A 22,000-nucleotide genomic window follows, 5' to 3' on the forward strand; every position below is an offset into this window, starting at 1 on the left:
ATTCGTGACAATTTCTACACTGGGCTCTAGTGTCTAATGTTAACTGACTGGATCAGGAGCGAGTGAGTGTGAGACATACTTGAGAACACTCGAGAGAATATCAGGAAGGAGTCCGGGAAGAAGAGGAAAAAGCAACAAGAGGATGGAGTGTTGACATTGTTAGTTTGCTTAAATGCAGAATCCAATGTAATGTAAATGCCTGCTTGCGTACTTCAGCTGAAATATAACAGAAGACAAGAGATGAGCTCACTCCACTCCTCTTTAATGAGACAATCTCCCCAACAGTTGGTTAAATATCAGTTTACTTAGCCATCCTCATTCTTTACCAGCTGTTTAGAAAATCCTGATCTGGGCTGAACGCTGCATCTCTCCTGGACTTGTTTCCTGATAAAGCACCTAGCAGAGTGTTCTTAATGGACTCTGATGGGAGCTAGAACAGAACATCCATATTTCAGAGGCAGCCTTATTACCAGAAAAGCTTAAAGTGTGTCTGCAGAAAACCCACAGCATGAGACTGGCATTTGGGAGGCTAGATCTGACTTATGGCTGGTGAGGATCAAAGCCCAGAAGAAGCTCAAACAGAGCTGTGCTTGAAAGTCTGGGTCCTGCAGATGCAACATCCTTGTTATAGCTGACCTGCTAACATCTCTGAGGAGCCATCAGATCATTAGTCTTGTTCTTGTTATTGTAACATTCACTAAATCGGCACTTGAAATTACAGATACCAAAACCCGTTGTGCTTTGTTCACAGAGTCTTTCACTGTGAATGTGCCTTTGATGCTCATACCCTCTAAAATAGACCTGACATTGCCTTGAGGGGATCCAGAGATAAGCTACGGTTGAATGTAAAAGAATTATCTTTTTTTAAACAGGGTAGAAAAAAAAGCAATAGAAAAGGAACCCTTCCTCTTTAAACAGGCTCTGTCTCCTGCTCCAAGCCACTGACACTGAATGTGTTTGGTGTCCACAGCTCTGAAGAAAAGCTTCAGCTTTCTAAACTGGAATTTGGAAGGCATTTTCTCCAAGTTACAGAGGATTTTCATACCCTCAGTGTGTTCGCTCGCACCCACCACTCTGTTCTGCTGGTTCAGAGAGCTGTGATGCTCTTTCTGGAGGAAGTTAATATATATTTTTAATTACCTAATGGCTCATGAGAAGAATTGGTCAGGATGCTACTCTGGGACTCCGGAAACATGGTTCCAATTCCCTGTTCTGCTGCAGACTTCCCGTGTGACCTTGGGCATGTCACTTAGTCTCTGTGCCTCAGTTCCCCATCTGTGCAAAGGGGATAATAGCCCTTCCCTGCCTCCCAGGAGTGTTGGGAGGATAAACACATTAACGCAGTGAGGTGCTCAGATACCATGGTAGTGGGGGCCAGATAAACATCTTAGATAGATTGGTACTGAAGAGCTCGATGGCTTTGAAATGGGTACTGCTAATAATAACCCCACCGATTGGGCAGGTATCTGGTTCCTGAGGTGCATCTGCCCAAATCCCTGACTGGAAGCGCTGACAGAGCTGTGTTCGGAAACACATTTACATTTGCAGCTCTACTTTCTTTTATTCAAACTGTATTTTCATTTTATTATTAGTTATTGCAGAGGATGATTGTGAGCCTCTTCCCCCAAACCTGCTTGCTAGAGGCACCCTCTGGGCATGGATCTTCCCTCTCTCACACAGAAGAGGGACTCAGTTGTTTCTGCAGTACCATCTCCCTTCCCGTGTGGGACACCCAGATTCTACACAGGGGAATGGGCAGGCTAAGGAGGGGGAAGGGGGCAGGCTAAAGTATACTCTGTGGGAGCTGTTATATACTGGTGCAAGTTAGAGTAGCCCTGAGACTGCTCTAGTTTGCAGTATGGGCTGGCTTGGCCTGCAGCACCCTCAGGATCTGGGAGGGTGGAAGTCGCCAAAGACCCGTCTCCCGCACCTCCCCAGATGTGCCAAGTACAGGTCTGGTGCACGTAGGTATCTGGCTCAATATTTTAATTGTGCTGTTATCAAAATGCTTTAGGCAGGTAAAACTCTCTGGAGCTCCTTCACTGCCCCATGTCCTTACTGAGGAGAGGCTCTTGGTGAGTCATTGGTTATGGTAAATAAATGAAGCAGCACATCCCTTAATGTAAAAGCTCACATTTTTCAGGATAAACAAAAGAGAGATAAATTACTGACACTCAGAGCTGTGCCCTGGCCTCTAATGTATGCTCAGTTCAGTGTTCCAGCCCTCGGATTTCATCTGGACAGTGATTTAGAAGGGAAAAGCTTTTATCTAATTGCAAGACAAGGCTCTGCAGAACTCCCCAGACACTGCTAATGGATGAGATGCACAGCAGGGCTTGTGGTTTTGTTTTTTTTTTCTTTTTTTAAGGTGGATGAAACGGAGGAGTGAGATTTCTTGTGTTGCCTTAGTGTGGCCGCTCGGGCCAGGTTTGCTTTTTACTCAGTCAGGAAGGTTCATTTAGTGACCAGTGGTGCTTTTGCAATGTTTCGAGATGCGTGGGATTTCACACGTGCACTTGCATACTCTGGGCAGAATTCTGTGAGGTGCTGAGCGCCCACTGAAATTGATGGGATCTGCTGGGTCAGGCCCACTGTCTCTTCCTGTTCCTGAGAGCAAGCAAGCATTTTTGTGCATTCCCTCCCTATCTCCCATTCTTCCAACAGAGAGAAACTGGGCATGGCTCACACAGGAGCTCATCAGTGGTCTTCCTCAGCCTGCCAGAGGAAGTTGCTTAAGAGTGACATACAGCATGAGATGAGAGAGGGCCCAAGTTAAGTCCATTAACTGGGCCTGCTGTATGGTTTTGTGTGCTGTAGTGAGGTATGTGTTATAAAAGGGGAATTGCATTGAGTTTCAGTGGACGTGGGAACCAGAGTTCAAGTACATTGGGCAGGCCGGTAACCGAGAGGCTTACAGGGACACAGCACTGCCTAATATAGTTGTTGTAGCACTCGGTACAGTACATATAGGGAAGTAGCTTCAGCCTGAGGAATGAATGTAGATAGAGTGCTGAGAACCCACTTATTGGCAGCATGACGTTGTGCTTTGTGCTCTGCGTTTTACCCCCCACTGTAGGATAGATTTCTCAGTGCTGCTTTGCCCAAATGCTGCTCTCCATTGTACCAGAGTTAATCCAGAGTGGCATGAATTTCAGTGGAGTTACTCTGGATTTACACCAGTGTAATTGAGCACAGAATTTAACCCTGCGGTTCACAGTCAGTGGTAATGTCAGAATGATAACAAGGCAGATTCTAAGGGAAGGATATGGCACTGTTTTCTCTTATCCAGCTTCTGGCATTTTGGGTAACAATGGGAGGAAAAAGTGCAGAGAAACAAACCACAGTCCGTGGGATCAAAGGGACCTCCTCAACAGTCTAGTGTTGTGAGTTACAGAGAAAGTGACAGCTTAAAAGAAAACAGGGGGCGGCGGGGGGGGGGGGGCCTGTAATTCCTGCAATTGACTACATTTTTCTCCACGCCCACGTCCGATAAGATAAACGATAATGTGAACAATTGCATCAGTTACAAACTGCAAATGCTCTTTTTGCCTTAACAGACAGAAAGACACTCTTTGTGTTCCAGGCCTCAGATACCTGCTGAATCAAAGCTCATTTTGAAGGAGTGGGGAGACTCATAAATTTTCTTTTTAGCTTAATTAAAACGTCTTCTTCCTTAGCCAGCCAACAGGATGGGAGTAATTAGATTCTGCCAGCCTTCCTGTACATTTCTATGAAACCAGGACACAGACTGAGAAATTGACATTGGAAAAAATTTGTTCCAAGGCCTGATGGGAATGAAAAGTAATATCTGCATTAAGAATTGGTCAGGGATTTATACGAAAGGGATCACTTCATTCTTTCACTGCAGATGGACGTGAATAGCATCCAAATCTGGATCCAAATTTGGTTCCCCCAAATTTGTGGGGTGTTTATATTAGGGATTTGAGTTTGCCCACTAGGTCAGTGGTTCCCAAACTTTTCAGGATTGTGCCTCCCCGTGCCCCTATCCGTGGCTCCCGGGGGGTGGAGGGTGGGGCCGCAGCTAGGGGCAGGGCCTAGGCCAGAAGTGGGGCTGGAAATGGAGCTGAGGCTCTGGGTAGGGCTGGGGCCGGGACCAGGTGCAGAGCTGTGGCTGTGCATGCAGGTGGGGGCAGGACCAGAGCAGAGCTGGGAGGGGAGCGGGGCTGTGTGGCATTTCTTCCCCTTCCGCTCGGGGACTGGCTCAGGCCCCGCCATACCCCCTCAAACATTCCTCCGCGCCCCCTAAGTTTGGGGACCTCTGCACTAGGTAGGTGGCTATTGTATAGAAGTATGTTGCCCTTTGTTTTCTGTGCACCACAGGTGCCAGCTTTTTCCTTTCCCCGGGGGTGCTCAACCCCAGCTCCAGCTCAGGGCCCACCCCCACTCCACCCCTGCTCTGCCCCTGCCTCACCTCTTCCTGCCCAGTTCCGTCCCCTCCCCCGGGTGCGCCCCGTCCCTGCTCCTCCCCGCTCCCGCAGTGCCTCCTGCACGCTGCAGAACAGCTAATTGTGGTGAGCGGGAGGTGCTGGGAGGGAGGGGAGCAGCTGATCAGTGGGGCTGCCAGCAGGCAGGAGGCGCTGGGGGGGGGGGAGGGGAGGGGAGCTGGCTACCAGTGGTTGTTAAGCACCCGCTAATTTTTTTCTGTGGGTGCTCCAGGGCTGGAGCAGCCACAGAGTCGGCGCCCATGCTGTGCACTTCTAAATGCCTTCAGAAAGATTATCATCTTCTGTTACATTCCGTAGGACTTTTCCAGAGATACTGTAACAAATTAATTCACTGGCCCTAATTCAGTCCTGGTATAATATCATGTAACTGCATTGTCCTCAATGAGATTTCCACTCAGTTGCAACAGGGTTGAATGTGCCCAAGAATCTCCGCCTTGTTCACAGTGAAGAAGTTTGAAGGGTTTTTTTCTTTTGCTTCTTCTTCTTCTTAATAAACTTCCAGAACTATTTTATTTTAGCGCTGCTGTAGGCAGGAAGTCAAGTATCAGGGGTTAGCCGTGTTAGTCTGTGTCCACAAAAACAACAAGGAGTCCTAAGGCACCTTAAAGACTAACAGATTTATTTGAGCATAAGCTTTCGTGGGTAAAAACCCCACTTCTTCAGATGCATGGAGTGAAAATTACAGATGCAGACATAAATATACTGGCACATGAAGAGAAGGGAGTTACCTCACAAGTGGAGAACAGGCAGGAGGCTGCATCTTCCACCTAGTGGTTAAGGCCCAAGGAGGCATTTACACCCAATGGTTCGCCTCTGGCAGCAACCATGCCTAATGGGTGCAGTTCTCGGGCAGCAACCCCACTGAGTGGGTGAAGTTCCCAGATGGGGTAGGGGATCCCGGAGGGCCCTCCCACTCCACCGGGCTCTGACCCAGGGCCTTGGAGGAGGCTGGTTTGGCTTCACTCATGCCACGGTGCCTTGCATCAGCGTCAAGTCAGCCTCCCTGGGTCACTTCTACCTAGGGTGACCAGATGTCCCCATTTTATAGGTACAGTCCCGATTTTTAGGTCTTTTTCTTATATAGGCTTCTATTACCCCTCACCCCCGTCCCGATTTTTCACACTTGCTGTCTGGTCACCCTACTTCTATCTCTCTCTGCATCCCAGTTGGCCGTCCCTGGGGGGCTCTGCCTTCTGAGTTCCCTTCCCTGGTCCCAATCTGTGGTGCCATAGCTCCTCTGTTCCCTAGCTTGGTGCGAGATCCTTCTGTGTCTCCCCTGGAGCTCCCAGAGCATGTCCTTCTCCCTGGTATGCCAGCCCTGACTGAGTGGTCTGGCTGCCTTTTAAACCCCGCCTCCATCCCGAGCATGCTCAGCCTGGGCTGAGGGGCAGGGCCTCCTGAGCCCAGAGTTGCTCCTTAACCCTCTCCTGTCCAGTGTGGGGTTTATACATCCCGTCACAGCTACGTTTTCAGACAGGCGGCCTCCCTTTTATTAGCTCACTTTGTGCCCGCAACATTTGTGTCTGAGTGTTCTGTGCAAATCAGATAGAGGTGCACAAGCTCAGATTTGCACCTGCAATTCATTGTACAGATGAAGAAATTCAGGCAAATTACATCGTTCCGACAGAGAGAAGCTGGGCATGGCTTCCACTGAAGCTCATCAAGGACCTTCCTCAGCTGGCCAGAGGAGGTTGCTTAAGAGTGACATAAGGCCTAGGGTGCTCTTCTTAACCTTGGCATGCAGAGTGAGGGTCCAAGCTAAGCCCATTAACTGGCCCTGTGGTATGGTTTTATGCGCTATAGTGAGGTATGTGTTCTAAAAGGCGAATAGAAATGAGCTTCAGTGGAGATGGGAGCCAGAGTTCAACTACATCAGCAGCAGGCTTGTGACTGAGTGCTGATCCTATCTAACATTAATTCTAGCTGCCAAAAATTATAGTAGCTGAAATTGCAGGGTACATTTAGAGTGAGATAGTTCATGTTCTGGAACTTTCTATAGTGTCCAGCTTCATTACATTTCAGATGCTCCCAGGTCATCATAAGTATTTGTGTCAAAGCTCAGCTTGTCTGTCTGAAAGGGAAAATAATTCTCTGTGGTCAGAAAGATTTGTGTATCCCTGGTCATATATGCCCTGATAGTACAGATTGTATATAATGCTGGAGAGTGTAGAAATGGTCTCTCTGCACCATTTGGTGTGTTTCCAGGTCTGGCTAAATATTGTTTTGATTGGTGTGATTTTCTAATTCTTAATTACAGTCCCTTTGGGACATTCCATTGGGGCGAGGAGGTCACACTTCGTACCAGAAGGTACTAGCGGAGGCGCCTACATGAATGATAACAACCATCCTACTTCTCTACATTGCTAGCTGTCATCATCAGCATCATTGTCTGTATCCAGTTCTGAGCGTCCATTCATACAGGCACCATCCACCAACCCAAACTGAGACATGGCAGTTAGGCTGCTCTCTTTGGTTCCCTCACAGAGAATGAGTCACAGTTCAGATGAATTGACCTAGTATAATCAATATTTTTTTGACACCATTTCCTGAATTTGTGAGACAAAGAATTAGGACAGGTCCCTTTGATTGCATACCTGTTCACCCAAAGGTAGCTCACCATTCATGGGGCATTCTGAAAAATGCCCTAAATCAGTGGGTCTGAAATGGCAGTGGATTTAGAATCATAGAATCATAGAATATCAGGGTTGGAAGGGACCCCAGAAGGTCATCTAGTCCAACCCCCTGCTCAAAGCAGGACCAATTCCCAGTTAAATCATCCCAGCCAGGGCTTTGTCAAGCCTGACCTTAAAAACCTCTAAGGAAGGAGATTCTACCACCTCCCTAGGTAACGCATTCCAGTGTTTCACTACCCTCCTAGTGAAAAAGTTTTTCCTAATATCCAATCTAAACCTCTAAATCCCCCATGGATTTCTAGGTGATCCATGTTGCTCCTTTTGGCACAGTGACCCTGGATGCTAGCAATATCCCCTTCTGCCAATCCAGTGAGACTTCTATAGGTATCTTTGGTTGTTTTTAATCTATCCAGCTTTAAGTAAAGACCCTGTCTGCCTGCTGATTTCTTCATTGTCAATTTGATCACATTTTCTGGTGACTACAAAAATGTAGTGGTAGGAAATATACCGGTACAGAAGGAGAGAACCCAACTGTAAAGTAATCTGGAGAAATTAGGCAAGTGGAGTCCCAAAGAAACAAGATTTGATCTTAATAAATTTAAAGTCCTTCACACAGGGCATTTGTGTAGATGGCAGGGAATAACAATGCAGTCACAGCTACAGGTGATATTGCAGTTTTGCATAAATTAGATCTATATCCATTGCAGGGAGATTGTGAGATCCTAATTGGTGGGATTAGGAGATAGGGTAACGAGAGCAATTTTGCCTTAAAAAGTGTTCCACGATTTGAGAGATTTTAGGCTTAGGAAACCCTCTATTGCAGTGGTTCTCAAAACCGGTCCGCCGCTTGTTCAGGGAAAGCCCCTGGCGTGCCGGACCGGTTTGTTTACCTGCCGCGTCCGCAGGTTCGGCCGATCGCGGCTCCCACTGGCCGCGGTTCGCTGCTCCAGGCCAATGGGGGCTGTGGAAAGGCGGCCAGCACGTCCCTTGGCCCGCGCCGCTTCTCACAGCCCCCGTTGGCCTGGAGCGGTGAACCGCGGCCAGTGGGAGCCGCGATCGGCCGAACCTGCGGACGTGGCAGGTAAACAAACCGGTCCGGCGCTCCAGGGGCTTTCCCTGAACAAGCGGTGGACCGGCTTTGAGAACCAGTGCTGTATTGTACTGTGTAACTACCTGGATTCGTAAGTGTTTATGGCTGAGAATTTTAAATGAGCTCCTGCATCCCAATATGATACAGTATTTGCAAAGGTTCCTCCAGGCAATTTCGTTCTTTGCTCTGCTGGTGTTAGAAACAAAGAGGATATTTTTAAGTCTGCGTGCTGCCCGTGTGTAATCAGTCCAGAGATAGCCAATGGTAGCTGCCAATCCAGCACAATTTACTGGATGCTTTGATATGTTTTGGAGTTTTGTTGTTACTGGCAAAGCTTGGTTCGAAGAATAGTGATTTAAAAAAAACCTCCCAGAGTTCATGAACTTGTGATAAATTTCTTGCACTGTTATTTATTACCCCGAGTAATAAATTGAAGGGTCCTTCTGTGCTTCACTTTGTAGAAGCAAGCAGATAACAATGTCGTGGCTAATAAAACTATTGTCTGATAGAGGAGCTGTGTAGCTTTTATAGTCAGATGCAAGGGTATTTGATATTGCCCGCGGTTAACTCAGGACATATTGCTGAGATAAATAGACATAGGAAATTACTGTTTACTGTGTGCTGCATTTTGTTATCCTGACAACGGAAGATCAGATTTGATAGGGTAGTCTTTTTGGTCAGATGTAGTGTAGAAAAGAAGGACTGTAGTCACTGAATGAAGAAATCAGAATTCGTACAAAGAGCTTGATCCCGCCTTCAACACACGCAATGAATTTCTACATATCTTGGAAGATCGTCTGCCTCTCTCAGGGCCGCACAAACAGCAGCTGATTTTCAAAAATGCACCTGATGTGGTTTCATCTGTGAGAGGCAGGATCTGCCATTAAAAGAGAGCATCAAACCAGCCAGGGCAGTGGGGTAATTAGCAGCCTGAAATCTGCACTCAGGCAACGGCCATCTGCTGTCTGCACCCCTAATCGCTCAAGGTGCAGCTTCTGTTGCACATAATGTGGTCAATAACAAAGCAGGAGCAGCGAGAGAGAGAGAAGTGTAAGCAATGTGTTAATAAGGGTATGTCTACACAGGGATCAGAAACCTGCGGCTGGCCTAGGTCCACGCACTCAGGCTCGCTGGGCTCCGGGGCTAAACACCTGCTATGTAAACCTTCAGGCCTGGAGTAGCTCTAGGACCCTGTGAGGGTGGGGGGACCCACAGCTCGGTCTCCAGCCCAAGCCTGAATGGCTACAGAGCAATTTTTAGCCCTGCAGCCCAAGCCCGGCTTAGCTGACCTGGGTCAGCCGCGGCCGTGCTGTGGGGGTTTTATCCCTGAGCAGACTTACCCTTAAAAGGCCTGAGGAGAACCCAAAAACACCCTGCCAGACACCATACGATATGTCGCCATGAGGCAATTTAAAATCGTGTGACACAGTGCATAGCATTTTCTCTGCTTTGCCAGGCCTTCTCAGACTCATGGGGCCTGGACAGTGTCTGGAAAGGGCAATAACTCTTCTGTTACTTTGTTAATTTACAGTCTTGAAAAGTGGCAGCCTGGGATTCCTGCTGAGATTCCCCCACAGGCTCAGCCCAGCACCAGCTGTTCATCTCACAGGGCCACAGGGTTCCCCTTGCAGTTCCTCCCTGCCTGTGGCGCGAGCCACCAGGGAGCAGGCAGCGCCCTGGAGTTTGCCCTGGCACCTGGTAGTCTCGGGGCCTTGCAGACAGGGAGGTGAGGGGGAAGGAGTGGAGGGAAGGGAGGCTCAAGGAGGTTGGGGGATTATGGCGAAGTAGGGGCAGAAGGGGTGATGCTGTTTCAGGATTGCACCCAAATGAGCCCCCAGGGCTCCAGGCTCCCACCGCCCCTCAACAGCCTGCTCATCTCTGCCTCTTACAGTCAGACTGCCCCATGCTCCTCCTTTCCCAGCCCCTGCTGCCCTTGATTCCCGCCACTGGCTGCCTCAGTTTCCCCAGTTGCCCTGGCTCCCTTCCCCTTCACAGTGTGAGAGATGGGCTCCTGCCTCCTGCTACACCTGCCCCCTATGGGTCGCCAGGCACTGCTTCACACTGGTGACAAATGCCTCATACGCAGCAGTCCGAAGGCAGCTCTAAGGCTAAAGGTACGTCTGCAGGAGTATAAGTAGCAGTGTAGATGGTGAAACATGGCTTAGGAGAGTAGAGTAGAGTACAGATACACCTGAACCCCCCAGGCTATATACAGAGGTGGGAAACTACGGCCCGTGGGCCACATCTGGCCCATGGGACCATCTTGCCCAGCCCCTGAGCTCCTGGCCCGGGAGGCTGTCCCCGCTCCCCCAGCCACGCCGCCGCACGGCGCAATACTCTGGACGGCGGGGCTGCACTGCAGAGCCCAGCCTGACCCGGTGCTCTGTGCTGGGTGGCACGGCGTGGCTGCCTGTCCTCGTGCAGAGTAACAGCCATGTTAGTCTGTATTCGCAAAAAGAAAAGGAGGACTTGTGGCACCTTAGAGACTAACCAATTTATTTGAGCATAAGCTTTTGTGAGCTACAGCTCTCTTCATCGGATGCATACTGTGGAAAATACCGGTGCCCCAGGAGCACGGTAAGGAGGCAGGGAGCAGGGGGTGTTGGATAGAGGGCAGGAGAGTTCGGGGGATGGTCAGGGGCGTGGATAAGGGTCGGGGCGGTCAGAGGGCAGGGAATGGGGGTTGAATGGGGGCAGGGATCTTAGGGGGCAGTCAGGAAGGAGGCGGGGTTGAATGGGGTGGTGGGGGGCAGTTAGGGGCAAGGGGTCCGGGGGCGGTCAGGGAGAAGGGGTGGTTGGATGGGGCAGGGATCCCGGGAGGGCAGTCAGGAGTGTGGGGGGGGTTGAGTGTGGGGGGGGACCGAGAGCGGGGGGTGGTGGATGGGGCAGGGGTCCCCAGGGGGCCATCAGGGAATGGGGGCATTGGATGGGGCAGGAGTCCCGGGAGACCCGGGCCATCAGGGGGCGAGAAGCTGGGGGGTCGGATAGGGGGCGGGGGCCAGGCTACGCCTGGCTGTTTGGGGAGGCACAGTCTCCCTTAACCAGCCCTCCATACAATTTCAGAAACCTGATGCGGCCCTCAGGCCAAAAAGTTTGCCCGCCCCTGCTGTATACCCAGGCAATGCTTCCCACATCCATACTGCAGTGTCGTTTCCTGCTGCCTCCCAGCTGCCAGAACCTCTTGCAGCCATGGATAGCTGCACACCACCATGTGGACGCAGCCCGCCTGTCACGACGGCCTGTAGCTACACATACCTGACCCACTGCCACCAATGTAGACAAGGCCTAAGTGTGTGAGGGGGGAGCAGTGAACTCCTTGTGCTGTTGAACCTGCTGGCCATCCCGAAAAGCATTGCATTGTTTTGAGGGGTTTATCCCCTCTTTCCCATTTCCACCTTAGAAGGTGGAGGGAAGAGGGAAAATGGAGAGAAAAGGAGAGTGGGAAATAAAACTGAGGTTTTTTGGTTTTCATTTAATTGAAAAACTGAAAATTCCTGCAAAACTTTTGGAATGAAACTGATTTTTTTCATTTTTTTTTTATGTTTTGCACGGAAAATACCTGCCTTTTTCCAGCCTGCCCTAATGTTTGTGCAGCTTAGTATCCTGGTATTTCATTAACAGTTGAGCTATGTGAATGTTGCCTCTAGCACAAGGGAAGGTGGGGCCTGAGCTGATTTGCCTTTTGACATCCCCTGCTCTATGCATTTGACTAAATGCAGGTTAAAATGCAGAGCTGGCATTCATGAGAGCTGGTTTCCTGGCTCTGCCTCTGACTTTCTGTATGACCTTGGCCCAATCACTTAACATATTTTAGTCTCCCCATCAATAAAATGGTGATAAAGTGACTCACTTTTGTTGAATGTGCACTGATAGTTGTTGAGTCCGTACAGACCTATTCTAAAGGATGCCTCTGTCTTAACAAACTGGGTGTTTGCTCGCTTGAACATCTTTCAAAATATAAATACATATTTCAGCTTAAATGGACAGAAGAGACTCACTTGCCATTAGCAAAATATACCATATAGCTTGTACCCTGCCAGATGCTGGATGTGGCATATGGGACAATAGGGAATGGTGAAGTATTTACTTAAATTGCTAGTTTCCACTGCATTGAGGAAGTCAAAGGCACTGAGAGCATTATAGCATTTGTTGGTAATTTCCTAAGTACAGTAGTATTTTGAGATGAGAGCCCTTCTCCTGTAGTTTGTACATGCAGAAAAATCACGTAGCTAACATAAATCGGGATTAAATTGCTTTTAAGGGCTCATTGAGTCTCTCTAAAGGAGGCAAGATGAGGAAACCTTTCCCCTAGAGCACTATAGGTTCTCCCCTTTGTAAGTCCCATTAAGGTTTGATCAAAGACCTTTATAGGCTTTTCATTATGGCCCGGTTATATATAGTTGAAATTCAACAGTGCCTTTTACAGTCATCCCAGAAATATACACAATAGGTGAACTTAAGCAAGAATCTACCCAACAAAGTGCCAACAAAGTGAGTGTCTCGAGGACAACTTAAGCACGAGGAATAATGTAGCATTGTAGGTTGTTCTAACCCAGCAATGCCAGATTTTTTTCAGCCTGAGGGCCTATGCCTGTGTATCCCATGACCGACTCACTCCTCGGGATGTCATTTCCACGATGTTTCAATGGGCATTTTTTTTTTAATCTCAGCAGCACCATCTCTGGGCTCTGCTTGAGGGATGAACGTATTTCTTCAAGAAAGGTCAGGATGCTACAATCAATACTAGAGGGCAGATTCCTGCCCAGTTTGTTGTGCTGTGCTGTGTGAGGCGGTGCAAAGAGAGCACAAGCCTGCTGAGGGTTGCCCTGGAGTGGGGGGTCCCTATGCCTGCCTGCCCACAGACCAGGGTGCAGGGGGTGGACGTGGGTCAGGGGAGGGCAATGACTGGAGCAGATTGCACTCTGGCTATCCTCAACTAGCTTGGTGCTTTGTAGGCCATAGCCTGTTTGTGCAAAGTAAAACTGCCCCTAGGCTGCTCTACACTGGGCTGGGGCAGAGAATCAGGAAGCTGTAACTATTTCACACCTTCTCCTTCTTCCCCCCTCTCCTGGGCCTCCCTGGAAGCTGTAACTATTTCACACCTTCTCCTCCTTCCCCCCTCTCCTGGGCCTCCCTGGGTGGCTGTTTTGGGGAGGAAATCATCCTTTGCTAGACCCTCCTCTAATCTCAGGCAGAGCTAATTCAGCTTCTGTCCTGCTATACCTGGAGCAAACACAGGGAGGCAGGCAGTGGAGCATCCAGAACTAATCTCCCTTCAAGGGGGATTGATTTTAATCAAGGTGATTTATATTAGTGATTTTAATCAACTTTTTCATTTGTACTTCAGTTATTTTCTAAAGAAAGGTGCATTCACATCCATTAATATAATCATTAAAGCTTCTTGATTTATAACGAAATAGAGCCTTTACACTAGGTTTGGTACATACGTATGCTACCTAGGAGGGGATGCTATAACTGTATACATTTATTTAAGCAATTATATAGCTTAATATTTTCAGATTCCTATTAATTAATTGAACATTTTTAGGATCTTAGAAAATGGTGAATGATACATTGCTTATTTACTAGATAATTAACTTTTTGCTTATGATTTTTATTGAGCTGAATTAGAACGGTACCTGGAATTTAATGAAACATACAAAAAGCATGTAAAATTTATTTTTATTAAACAAAATAAGCCTTTAATGCAGTACATGACCTATTGTGTCATATTTAGAAAGCTTGACCTCAAAAATTAGGTATTTTTCCCAGTTCTTTCTTCAGATGTAGAAAAGCAGCCTTTTACCGTACAATTTTTGACAGAGGCTCATGGGTTCAGCATATTTATTTTTTATGGAAACGTTCTAAGAGATCAAACAACATTTAGATCTAACGTATTTTGTGTTAAATTCAGATTTCATTTTTTAAATAGACCCACTATAATTTGAATAACAAAATCAAGAACATCCCATTTAAATGCAAAGAAACCATCAGTATTTTTCTCTACCACCCTTCCCGGTAATGAGCCGCTGCAGTAGCAAAGAGACACCAGCCACGCGGAGCATGCTCAGCTCACATCCGATTTGCTCCTGAGTAAGGTTGCCAACTTTCTGATGGCAGAAAACTAAACGCCCTTGTCCTGCCCCCTTCCCTGAGGCCCCTGCCCCCCCTACTCTGAGGCCCTCGCTCACTCCATCCCCCCTCCTTCCATTGCTCGCTCTCTCCCACCCTCACTCACGCGCTCATTTTAACTGGGCTGGGACAGAGGGTGCGGGAGGCGGTGAGGGCTCTGGCTGGGGTTGCGGGCTCTTGGGTGGGGCTGAGGATGAGGGGTTTGGATTCGGGGGGGCAGGAGGTTGGGGTATGGGAGGGAGTGAGGGCTGCGGGTGCGGGCTCTGGGGGGGGCTGGGGATGAGGGGGTGCAGGGGTGGGATTTGGGGTGCAGGAGGGGGCTTTGGGCTGGGGCCAAGGAGTTTGGAGTGTGGGAGGGGGCTCAGGGCTGGGGCAGAGGGTTGGGGTGCAGGAGAAGGTGCGAGGTGCAGGCTCTGGGAGGGAGTTTGGGTCTGGAAGGGGGCTCAGGGCTGGGGCATGGGGTTGGGCTGCGGGGTGCAGGAGGGAGTTTGGGTGCGGAAGGGGACTCAGGGCTGGGGCAGGGGTTTGGGGTGTGGGAGGCGGTTTGGGGTGCGGGCTCTGGGGGGCACTTACCTCATGGGGCTCCCGGAAGTGGCCGGCATGTTGCTCCGGCTCCTAGGCGCAGGGGCGTCCAGGGAAGCTGCGCTACCCCCGTCTGCAGGTGCTGCCCCTGCATCTCCTATTGGCCACAGTTTCTGCAGCACATGGAGCCCCCCTGGCTGCCCCTGCCCCAAGGAGCCGACGGGACATGCCGACCGCTTCCGGGAGCTGCGCAAAGCCAGCCACTGCGGCCAACTGGACTTTTAGCTGGAGCCGCCAGGGTCCCTTTTTGACCAGGTGTTCTGGTCGAAAACTGGACGCCTGGCAACCCTACTCCTGAGACTGCAGATATACTGGCCCAATATAGTGATTCTGCTGATTCAAACACTTCTGTTTCAAAATGGCAGGGCATGGCTCCGTGACCACATTTGGATCTGATTAGGAGTTGAAAATTTTCTTCTTAACATCGCTGCCCTCGAGGTTCACAGTTTAGAGCCTTAAGTTCTACAAGCAACCCTCCCGTCAAGGGTTGGACACTGCTATTATACCATAACTAGAATGCCAGCTGCAAACTTGTGAAATCAAACAAGACCAAATGAAAATCAAGCAAAAAATTCAAAACACTTGCTGCCCTATTACTTTTTTTTACCAGATTATTAAGATTTCTATGAGAGGTTATTGGCCAAAGTTGTTTATAAAGTTCCACGTTTACTTAACATGCTAACATCCAGTAATGTATGCAGTGGTGGTGTAGCCATGTTGGTTCCAGGATATTAGAGAGAGATAAGGAGGGTGAGGTAATGTCTTCTGGTGGACCAACTTCTGTTAATGAGGGAGACAAGCTTTAAGAAGAGCACTGTGTAAGCTTGAAAGCTCGTCTCTCTTACCAACAGAAGTTGGTCCAATAAAAGATATCACCTCCCCCATCTTGTCTCTCTAGCATCCAGTAAGTCGTTTGTAATGGTAATAAGATGCATATTTTTATATAGACTGTGCGCATGTGTGTGCATTTGTTCCAAATATTGAAGACCCCAAGTGAAGGGCACAACTGAAAAAGCAGTAGCTTAGGGAGCATTACAATGATTAATGTCATGACCTTGTTTTTAACATTTAGTATTTCTGCTATAAATAATGTACAGTAATAAAATGACACGTCCTTGCCCACTGTGGGATGGAGGTAAATTTTGCACTTTCATTAGGGACAGCTGGGAGGTCGGCTTTCAGGAGGCACTCAGTACCTTGCAGAAACGGGACCCTTGGTGAGGTAAATATGTTTTGATCTCCTGTGGAGAAACTTACTATGGGAGGGGATAAACAGGGCAAAGCAGAAACAGATGGGGATGTGATTCTTAGGCAAGACCTTGTTTTTGTACTGTCTCTTTCCAGGAAAAAGCCTGCTGTAAACATCCATGTTGTCTTTCCTAGTGCTGGGTGACCCTTACAGGAGAGGGATCACATGGCTTTAATTGACTGTCACGATATTCCCAAAGCCTCCTGGTTCTACAGAGCCCTCTCTCACTGCCGGCTGGGATGGCTTTTGAGGCCGGGGCTCTTTCACGGTGCCCCAGTGCCATATATCTGTAGCACTTAATACCAAGTCTTCCTCCAGGAGAGTCACTTGATCTTAATAAAATAAAATCAAAATAAGTAGAGCAGCCATCTCTCAAACCTGCAGCTGTTTGCCTCTCTGTGGCCTCTGCTTCCCCTGACTCCTGCTCCCTGAAAGCACAGGCAAGATTCCACAGTTGGTGGCTGATCTGGGGATCCCCTCAGAAATGGGAGAGGATGGGGACAATGTGTGTCACTTGCCACAAACTACCACTTACATACGGATCCCTGGACAGGGAGGATCTGGAGGAAAGAGCCATGGTTCTCGACCAGGGGTACGCATGCCCCTGGGAGTATGCAGATGTCTTTCAGGGAGCACATCAACTCATGTCGATATTTGCCTAGCTTTACAACAAGCTAGATAAAAAGCACTAGCGAAGTCCGTACAAATTAAAATTTCATACAATGGCTTGTTTATACTGCTTTATATACTGTACACTGAAATGTAAGTATAATAATTATATTCCAATTGATTTATTTTACAAATATATGGGAACAATGAGAAAGTCAGCAATTTTTCAGTAGGAGCGTCCTGTGACATTTTTGTATCTTTATGTCTGATTTTGTATTCAAGTAATTTTTAAGTGAGGTGAAACTTGGGGGTATGCAAGACCATTGGGACTCCTGAAAGGGATACAGTAGTCGAGAAAGACTGAGAGCCACTCAGGTAGAGAGTACATTGCTTCAGGGGTGTCGGAACCCCTTCCCCCCTCTTCTGAGTGAGTGAGGGGTAGCCATGTTTGGATGGTCCCCCAATCCCTGTGTTCTCTTGGAGGTACAGTTTGTCTCCAAGTTTGTAATTAGCCTTTCACGGGCAGAACTTGGGTTGATTTCACCCTGTTGGCTTCAATGAGTAAGGCTGGAGTCAAATTTGTCCCAGTGAGCGTAACGGAGCAACAAATGTGATACTACAGAGTCAGAAACCACTTGTAGCCATGCCAAAAATGAGTGGTAAATAAGCCTGTATTAGTTTGTCCCAGGCCAGCACTTGAGTAACACTATGAAGATAACAGAGAGATGACAGAAAGGGAAGATCACCTCTTCAGTGGTGCCTCCTTTCTCTTATGGAGCTGATTACACAATGTTGCCTTAACACTCTTAGTGGCAAATGAGGATTTCAGGCCAACAAGAAATCCCTGTGTCTGAAGTCAAGTCACCAGACTTTTTCTCCCCCCTCAAGTACTTTTTTGCTTGCGGCGAGGAATTCTGGACTCTTAGATGTCTCTATCATCACAATGGGGGCCATTCTGAGACTACTGAAAGCTGGACCTCTGTTCAGAAAGGACAGATTCATGTTCAAGAGGGTCCACAATGCAACAATTTATATCAAGAAATGAATAAGATGCTTTAAAAAAAAAAGCCTTCGTCTGTTTATTTGTCTTGGGGAGAGGGGGAAATGATCAAATGTGCTCTTTATGATTTGTTAACACTGTATCTTGAGGTACAAAATAGCGTATCGAACTAAGAGAGGCGAAGTGTATAAGGGTACGCTCCGCTGCCTGATGGACAGAATTTGAATTGCTCAACTGTGTAGCATAAACTGTCTATCTCTAAAAGCTAATGGAGATCCCTCTTTAGCTGAAGGATAGGACCTTCGCTCTCAGAGCAGGACGGTTATGAGCTTTACCCTGTTCTCTTATTGAAATTCCAACTGCGCAAGGATTAAAGTAAAGCAAAAATTGAGAAGTTCTTATGTGACAGTGGAGCCCTGTCCTATGTGTGACTATAATACAGTCAATATGTAGTCCTAGGGGCAGTGGATTTGGAATCATGCTTTGTCTAAAAAGCCCCAGAGTGAATGTCAGTTTGGCTCTTGAATAAAATCAGTAAGGAACAACTCAAATTTTAAGGCAGTTCTCAAGGCAAAGGTGGTGACACTGTAAAGCGTAGGAGAGAGGTATTTTGGTGTATTGTGTTTTTTTTAAATAAACTGTCAAATCTGATGTCAATAGCATTGAGAAAATGGTTCTAAGAACTGCAGCAATCGTTGATAATCCAATATGCAAACCATCTCAACCTTCAGAAGGGGGAAGTTATTGTTCCTGTTACTAAGTTACTGAATGGAGTTCAGTGGTTTTGGCGGTCTGCCAGTTCATAGGAAATTGAATGATAGTTGGAGTGGTTTATTTGAAATGACATCCATTCTATAGTGCCAGTGACTCCCCACAGCCTCAAAGGCTCATAGGAATTAAGGAGCATGGGAACATAGAGGCCTACAACATATTTAAACAAGCCTTGGCAAAAGCCAGCAAATGTGAACTGATTTTAATTTATGTATTCATGTATTAAATGCTCTGGAGGCTACAAATTAACTTCCTCCACTTGGTGTCTGCTGCTGTTTCACCTCCTTTGGAAATAGAGATGACAAACACTGCTAAATGGATTGGTTTCAGAGTAGCAGCCGTGTTAGTCTGTATCCGCAAAAAGAAAAGGAGTACGTGTGGCATCTTAGAGACTAACAAATGCTCAAATAAATTTGTTAGTCTCAAAGGTGCCACAAGTACTCCTTTTCTTTTTAAATGGATTAGAAGATTGTTTACTTTCCCCGTAGCTTCTATTTCTGCTAATGAAATACCTGGTCTGTCACTTCCCACAGCAATACTCCATAGTGAATTAGTAGCTATTAGGAAAGGAATAGATAATAAGACAAAAAATATAATAATGCCAGTATATAAATTCATGGCATGCCCACACCTTGAATGCTGCATGCAGTGCTGGTCATCTCATCTCAAAAAAGATATATTAGAATTGGAAAAGTACACAGAAAGGCAACAGAAATTATTAGGGGTATGGAACAGCTTCCAAACATGGAGATATTAAAAAGACCTGTTCATTTTAGAAAAGAGACAACTAAGGTGGTGGGGGGTGTGATAGAGGTCTAGACAATCATAAATGGTGTGGAGAAAGTGAATAAGGAAGTGTTATTTATCCCTCCACATAACACAAGAACTAGGTGTCCCCCAATGAAATTAATAGGCAGCAGGTTTAAAACTAACATAAGAAAGTACTGCTTCATACAACGCACAGTCACCCTACCAGGGGATGTTGTGAAGGCCAGAAGTATAACTGGGAGATAAGTTCATTGAGGATAGGTCCATCAATGGCAATTAGCCTATAGGATCAGGGACGCAACCCCATGGTCTGGGTGTCACAAAATCTCTGACTACCAGAAGCTGGGACTGGACAACAGGAGCTGGATCACTCGATAACTGCCCTGTTCTGTTCATTCGCTCTGAAGCGTCTGGCACTGGCCACTGTCAGAAGACAGGGTACTGGCCTAGATGGACCATGGCATGGGCAGTCGTATTATGGCAACTATTCCCTACACCTCATGCTTTACGGATGCTATTTTCTCTGGTCGTGGAATAACATCACGGTCACAAGTCTGTACTGAATGAATAGAAGCGGGGCCTTCGTTTATTGATTCCAAGGAGATGTCTACGCAGCCCGCAGCAGGGAGCCGCCCAGCCTGGGTCACTAGACTTGGGCTAACGGGTCTTGTGCTAGTGCTCCAAGAATAGTGGTGTAGACAGTGCTATGAAGTTGCGGCTCTGTCGAGCAAGGCAGAGAGGCTCGCTGCCTGGACGTGTCCTAAGAGGACTTGTGCTTAAAGAGTGATATATGCCCATTACTGGAGGAACCCCATAAAGTATTCCATGCCATGGTACCCTTCAGAACAAGTGGGTGTGGGGAGGGGAGGTCTATAGGTGGTGTGTCTGTGCAGAGCAGTCTCTTCACCTCCAGTGTATCAGAGACGTGGTCTCCCTCATCCCTGTATGTACCACCATGAATGGGATGAGGCTGAGTAAATGGCAGGGCCATTGGAGTTCTGCTTCCATAGACCCAGTTAGTGAGAATCTGTGCAAGGGAAGCACAGAAAGTCAGTGACACCCATTGCAGACTCTCAGCTGGCAGAGTGGCTGTGGAGGGGTGAACTGCATCCGTAAAGCCCACCCCTTGGTTGGGAAGGGTGTTGGTTTTCAGACAATCCCCTTACAGGACAGCTGTGTAAAACTTAATTGCACAGTCTTCATGTGGGATTCAAGAGAACCCTTCCAAGGCCACATACAAATCAAACAATGAGAATCATGGCTGAAAAACACGGAAGATCCCTTCTGGAAGCTATATACACTTTCAGTCTTCTCAGCAGCTTACATTTATTTTTGTTCACACTTTTATTGACTCAACTCTAATAAGAATCCTCTTTTGTTATGCACCTTTCCAATTGTGATGCTAAGTAGTGCTTGTCTATATTTTTTATGATCTATAATTGACTATGGCATGTAAGTCAGTCTCCAAAGAGAGGATGATTGAACAGGGTGATTTAGGACATTTAGCAGAACAGTGTCCTTTCCTGGGCAATTAAAGAAACAATATTAAACTCCTCCTTGGCAGGCGGTTTTTGATGCAGGGCACAGTTTGTTTAAGTGCTTGATGGTGTGTTTGGTGCCGTACAAAATGCAGGAGAAGATGGGGTCCCTGCCCTGAGGAACTAACAATTGAAATAATTATTATGAATGTAGAATTTTCTTATCTGTCCTTGGGCATAGCCCTGCACTTCAGACTTAGACCAAGCACCGTCGGAGGTTAGTAAGGGTGGGAGTGCTCCTACACTGTCAGTAGCCAAGAAGGGGTATGAATGAACAGCATTTTAAAATTAGACATGGAGTCAGGTGTTGCTGCCGGGCAGCTGCTGCTTGTAAACAGTAAAGAGGGACTTGTCTCATGGGAGGTTAAAGAAGGAAAGAGCGTATACAAAAAAGCATACTAAAGTAGACTGATCATTTTCTTTGCCCCCTTTGGTACTGCAAGGATTGATATTTCCACTAGAGCTTTCTCCTTCACAGTGAGGAGGGCCGAGGACACTGGGCTTTGGGCTTTCAAAGCCTGTTTGGGAGAGATGTTGATTTTGATTCAAGTTCCATTTTATCTGAACCACCAGTGTTCAGGAGACTCAAAGAACAGGGATTGGTTCTGTCCCAGTTCTGTGGGTGAAATTCACCCCTGTGCAGTGGGCCAAGACAGAACATACGTACTTTGTAAGATCTGAGGGCTGAAGGGAACTTTAGAGGTCCAGAGGCTTCATACTGGCCCTCTGGGCAAGGCTGAATTTCACCTATTACAGGAAAACCAAAGTCAAAACCTGTTCAGCAAAACCGACACCAGGATGGCTGGTTTCTGTGTCCATTTCATCTGAGCCATGAAAATATGGGGGTTAAAAGAAAATGTTTTTATGTAATTACTATTTTATTTCTTCAGGAAGGATGGTCTTGTGATTGAGGCTCTGGACTGGGACCCATGAGATCTGGTTCTGCCCTGAGCTCTGCCTGAGATTTCCTGTGAGACTTTGAGCAATCACTTTATTCGGCTTCCCTTCGGCAAAGGGGGCCATTAATATTTTCTTTGTCCCATCTTTTGTCTGTCTTGTCAATTTAGATTATAAACTCCTTGGGGCAGAGACTCTTACTATGTGTGCGTGGCACCCCTAAGACCGTGGGCCCCGACATTCAATTATGGGCTCCTGGAAATAC

General features: G+C 47.4%; 1 protein-coding gene across 8 annotated transcripts in view; it reads left to right on the top strand.

The window, feature by feature from the left end:
* SH3PXD2A (SH3 and PX domains 2A) overlaps positions 1-22,000 on the top strand; it is a 395,312-nt gene that overhangs the window by 222,870 nt on the left and 150,442 nt on the right. For 2 of the 8 annotated variants that reach the window (XM_073354461.1, XM_073354464.1), the window contains exons 1-2: positions 12,860-12,911; positions 16,061-16,125. The exons of 5 other annotated variants lie outside the window; for them this stretch is intronic. Coding sequence is in view for 1 of the 3 variants with exons in the window: in XM_073354460.1 (XP_073210561.1) it covers positions 12,889-12,911 (23 nt within the window). In the remaining 2 variants the exon portion in view is untranslated. Of the gene's footprint in view, positions 1-12,859; positions 12,912-16,060; positions 16,126-22,000 lie in introns of those variants that run through there. One more of the 8 variants, XM_073354460.1, reaches the window with a different exon arrangement.

The sequence above is a fragment of the Lepidochelys kempii genome, chromosome 7, assembly GCF_965140265.1.
Source record: "Lepidochelys kempii isolate rLepKem1 chromosome 7, rLepKem1.hap2, whole genome shotgun sequence".
NCBI lineage: Eukaryota > Metazoa > Chordata > Testudines > Cheloniidae > Lepidochelys > Lepidochelys kempii.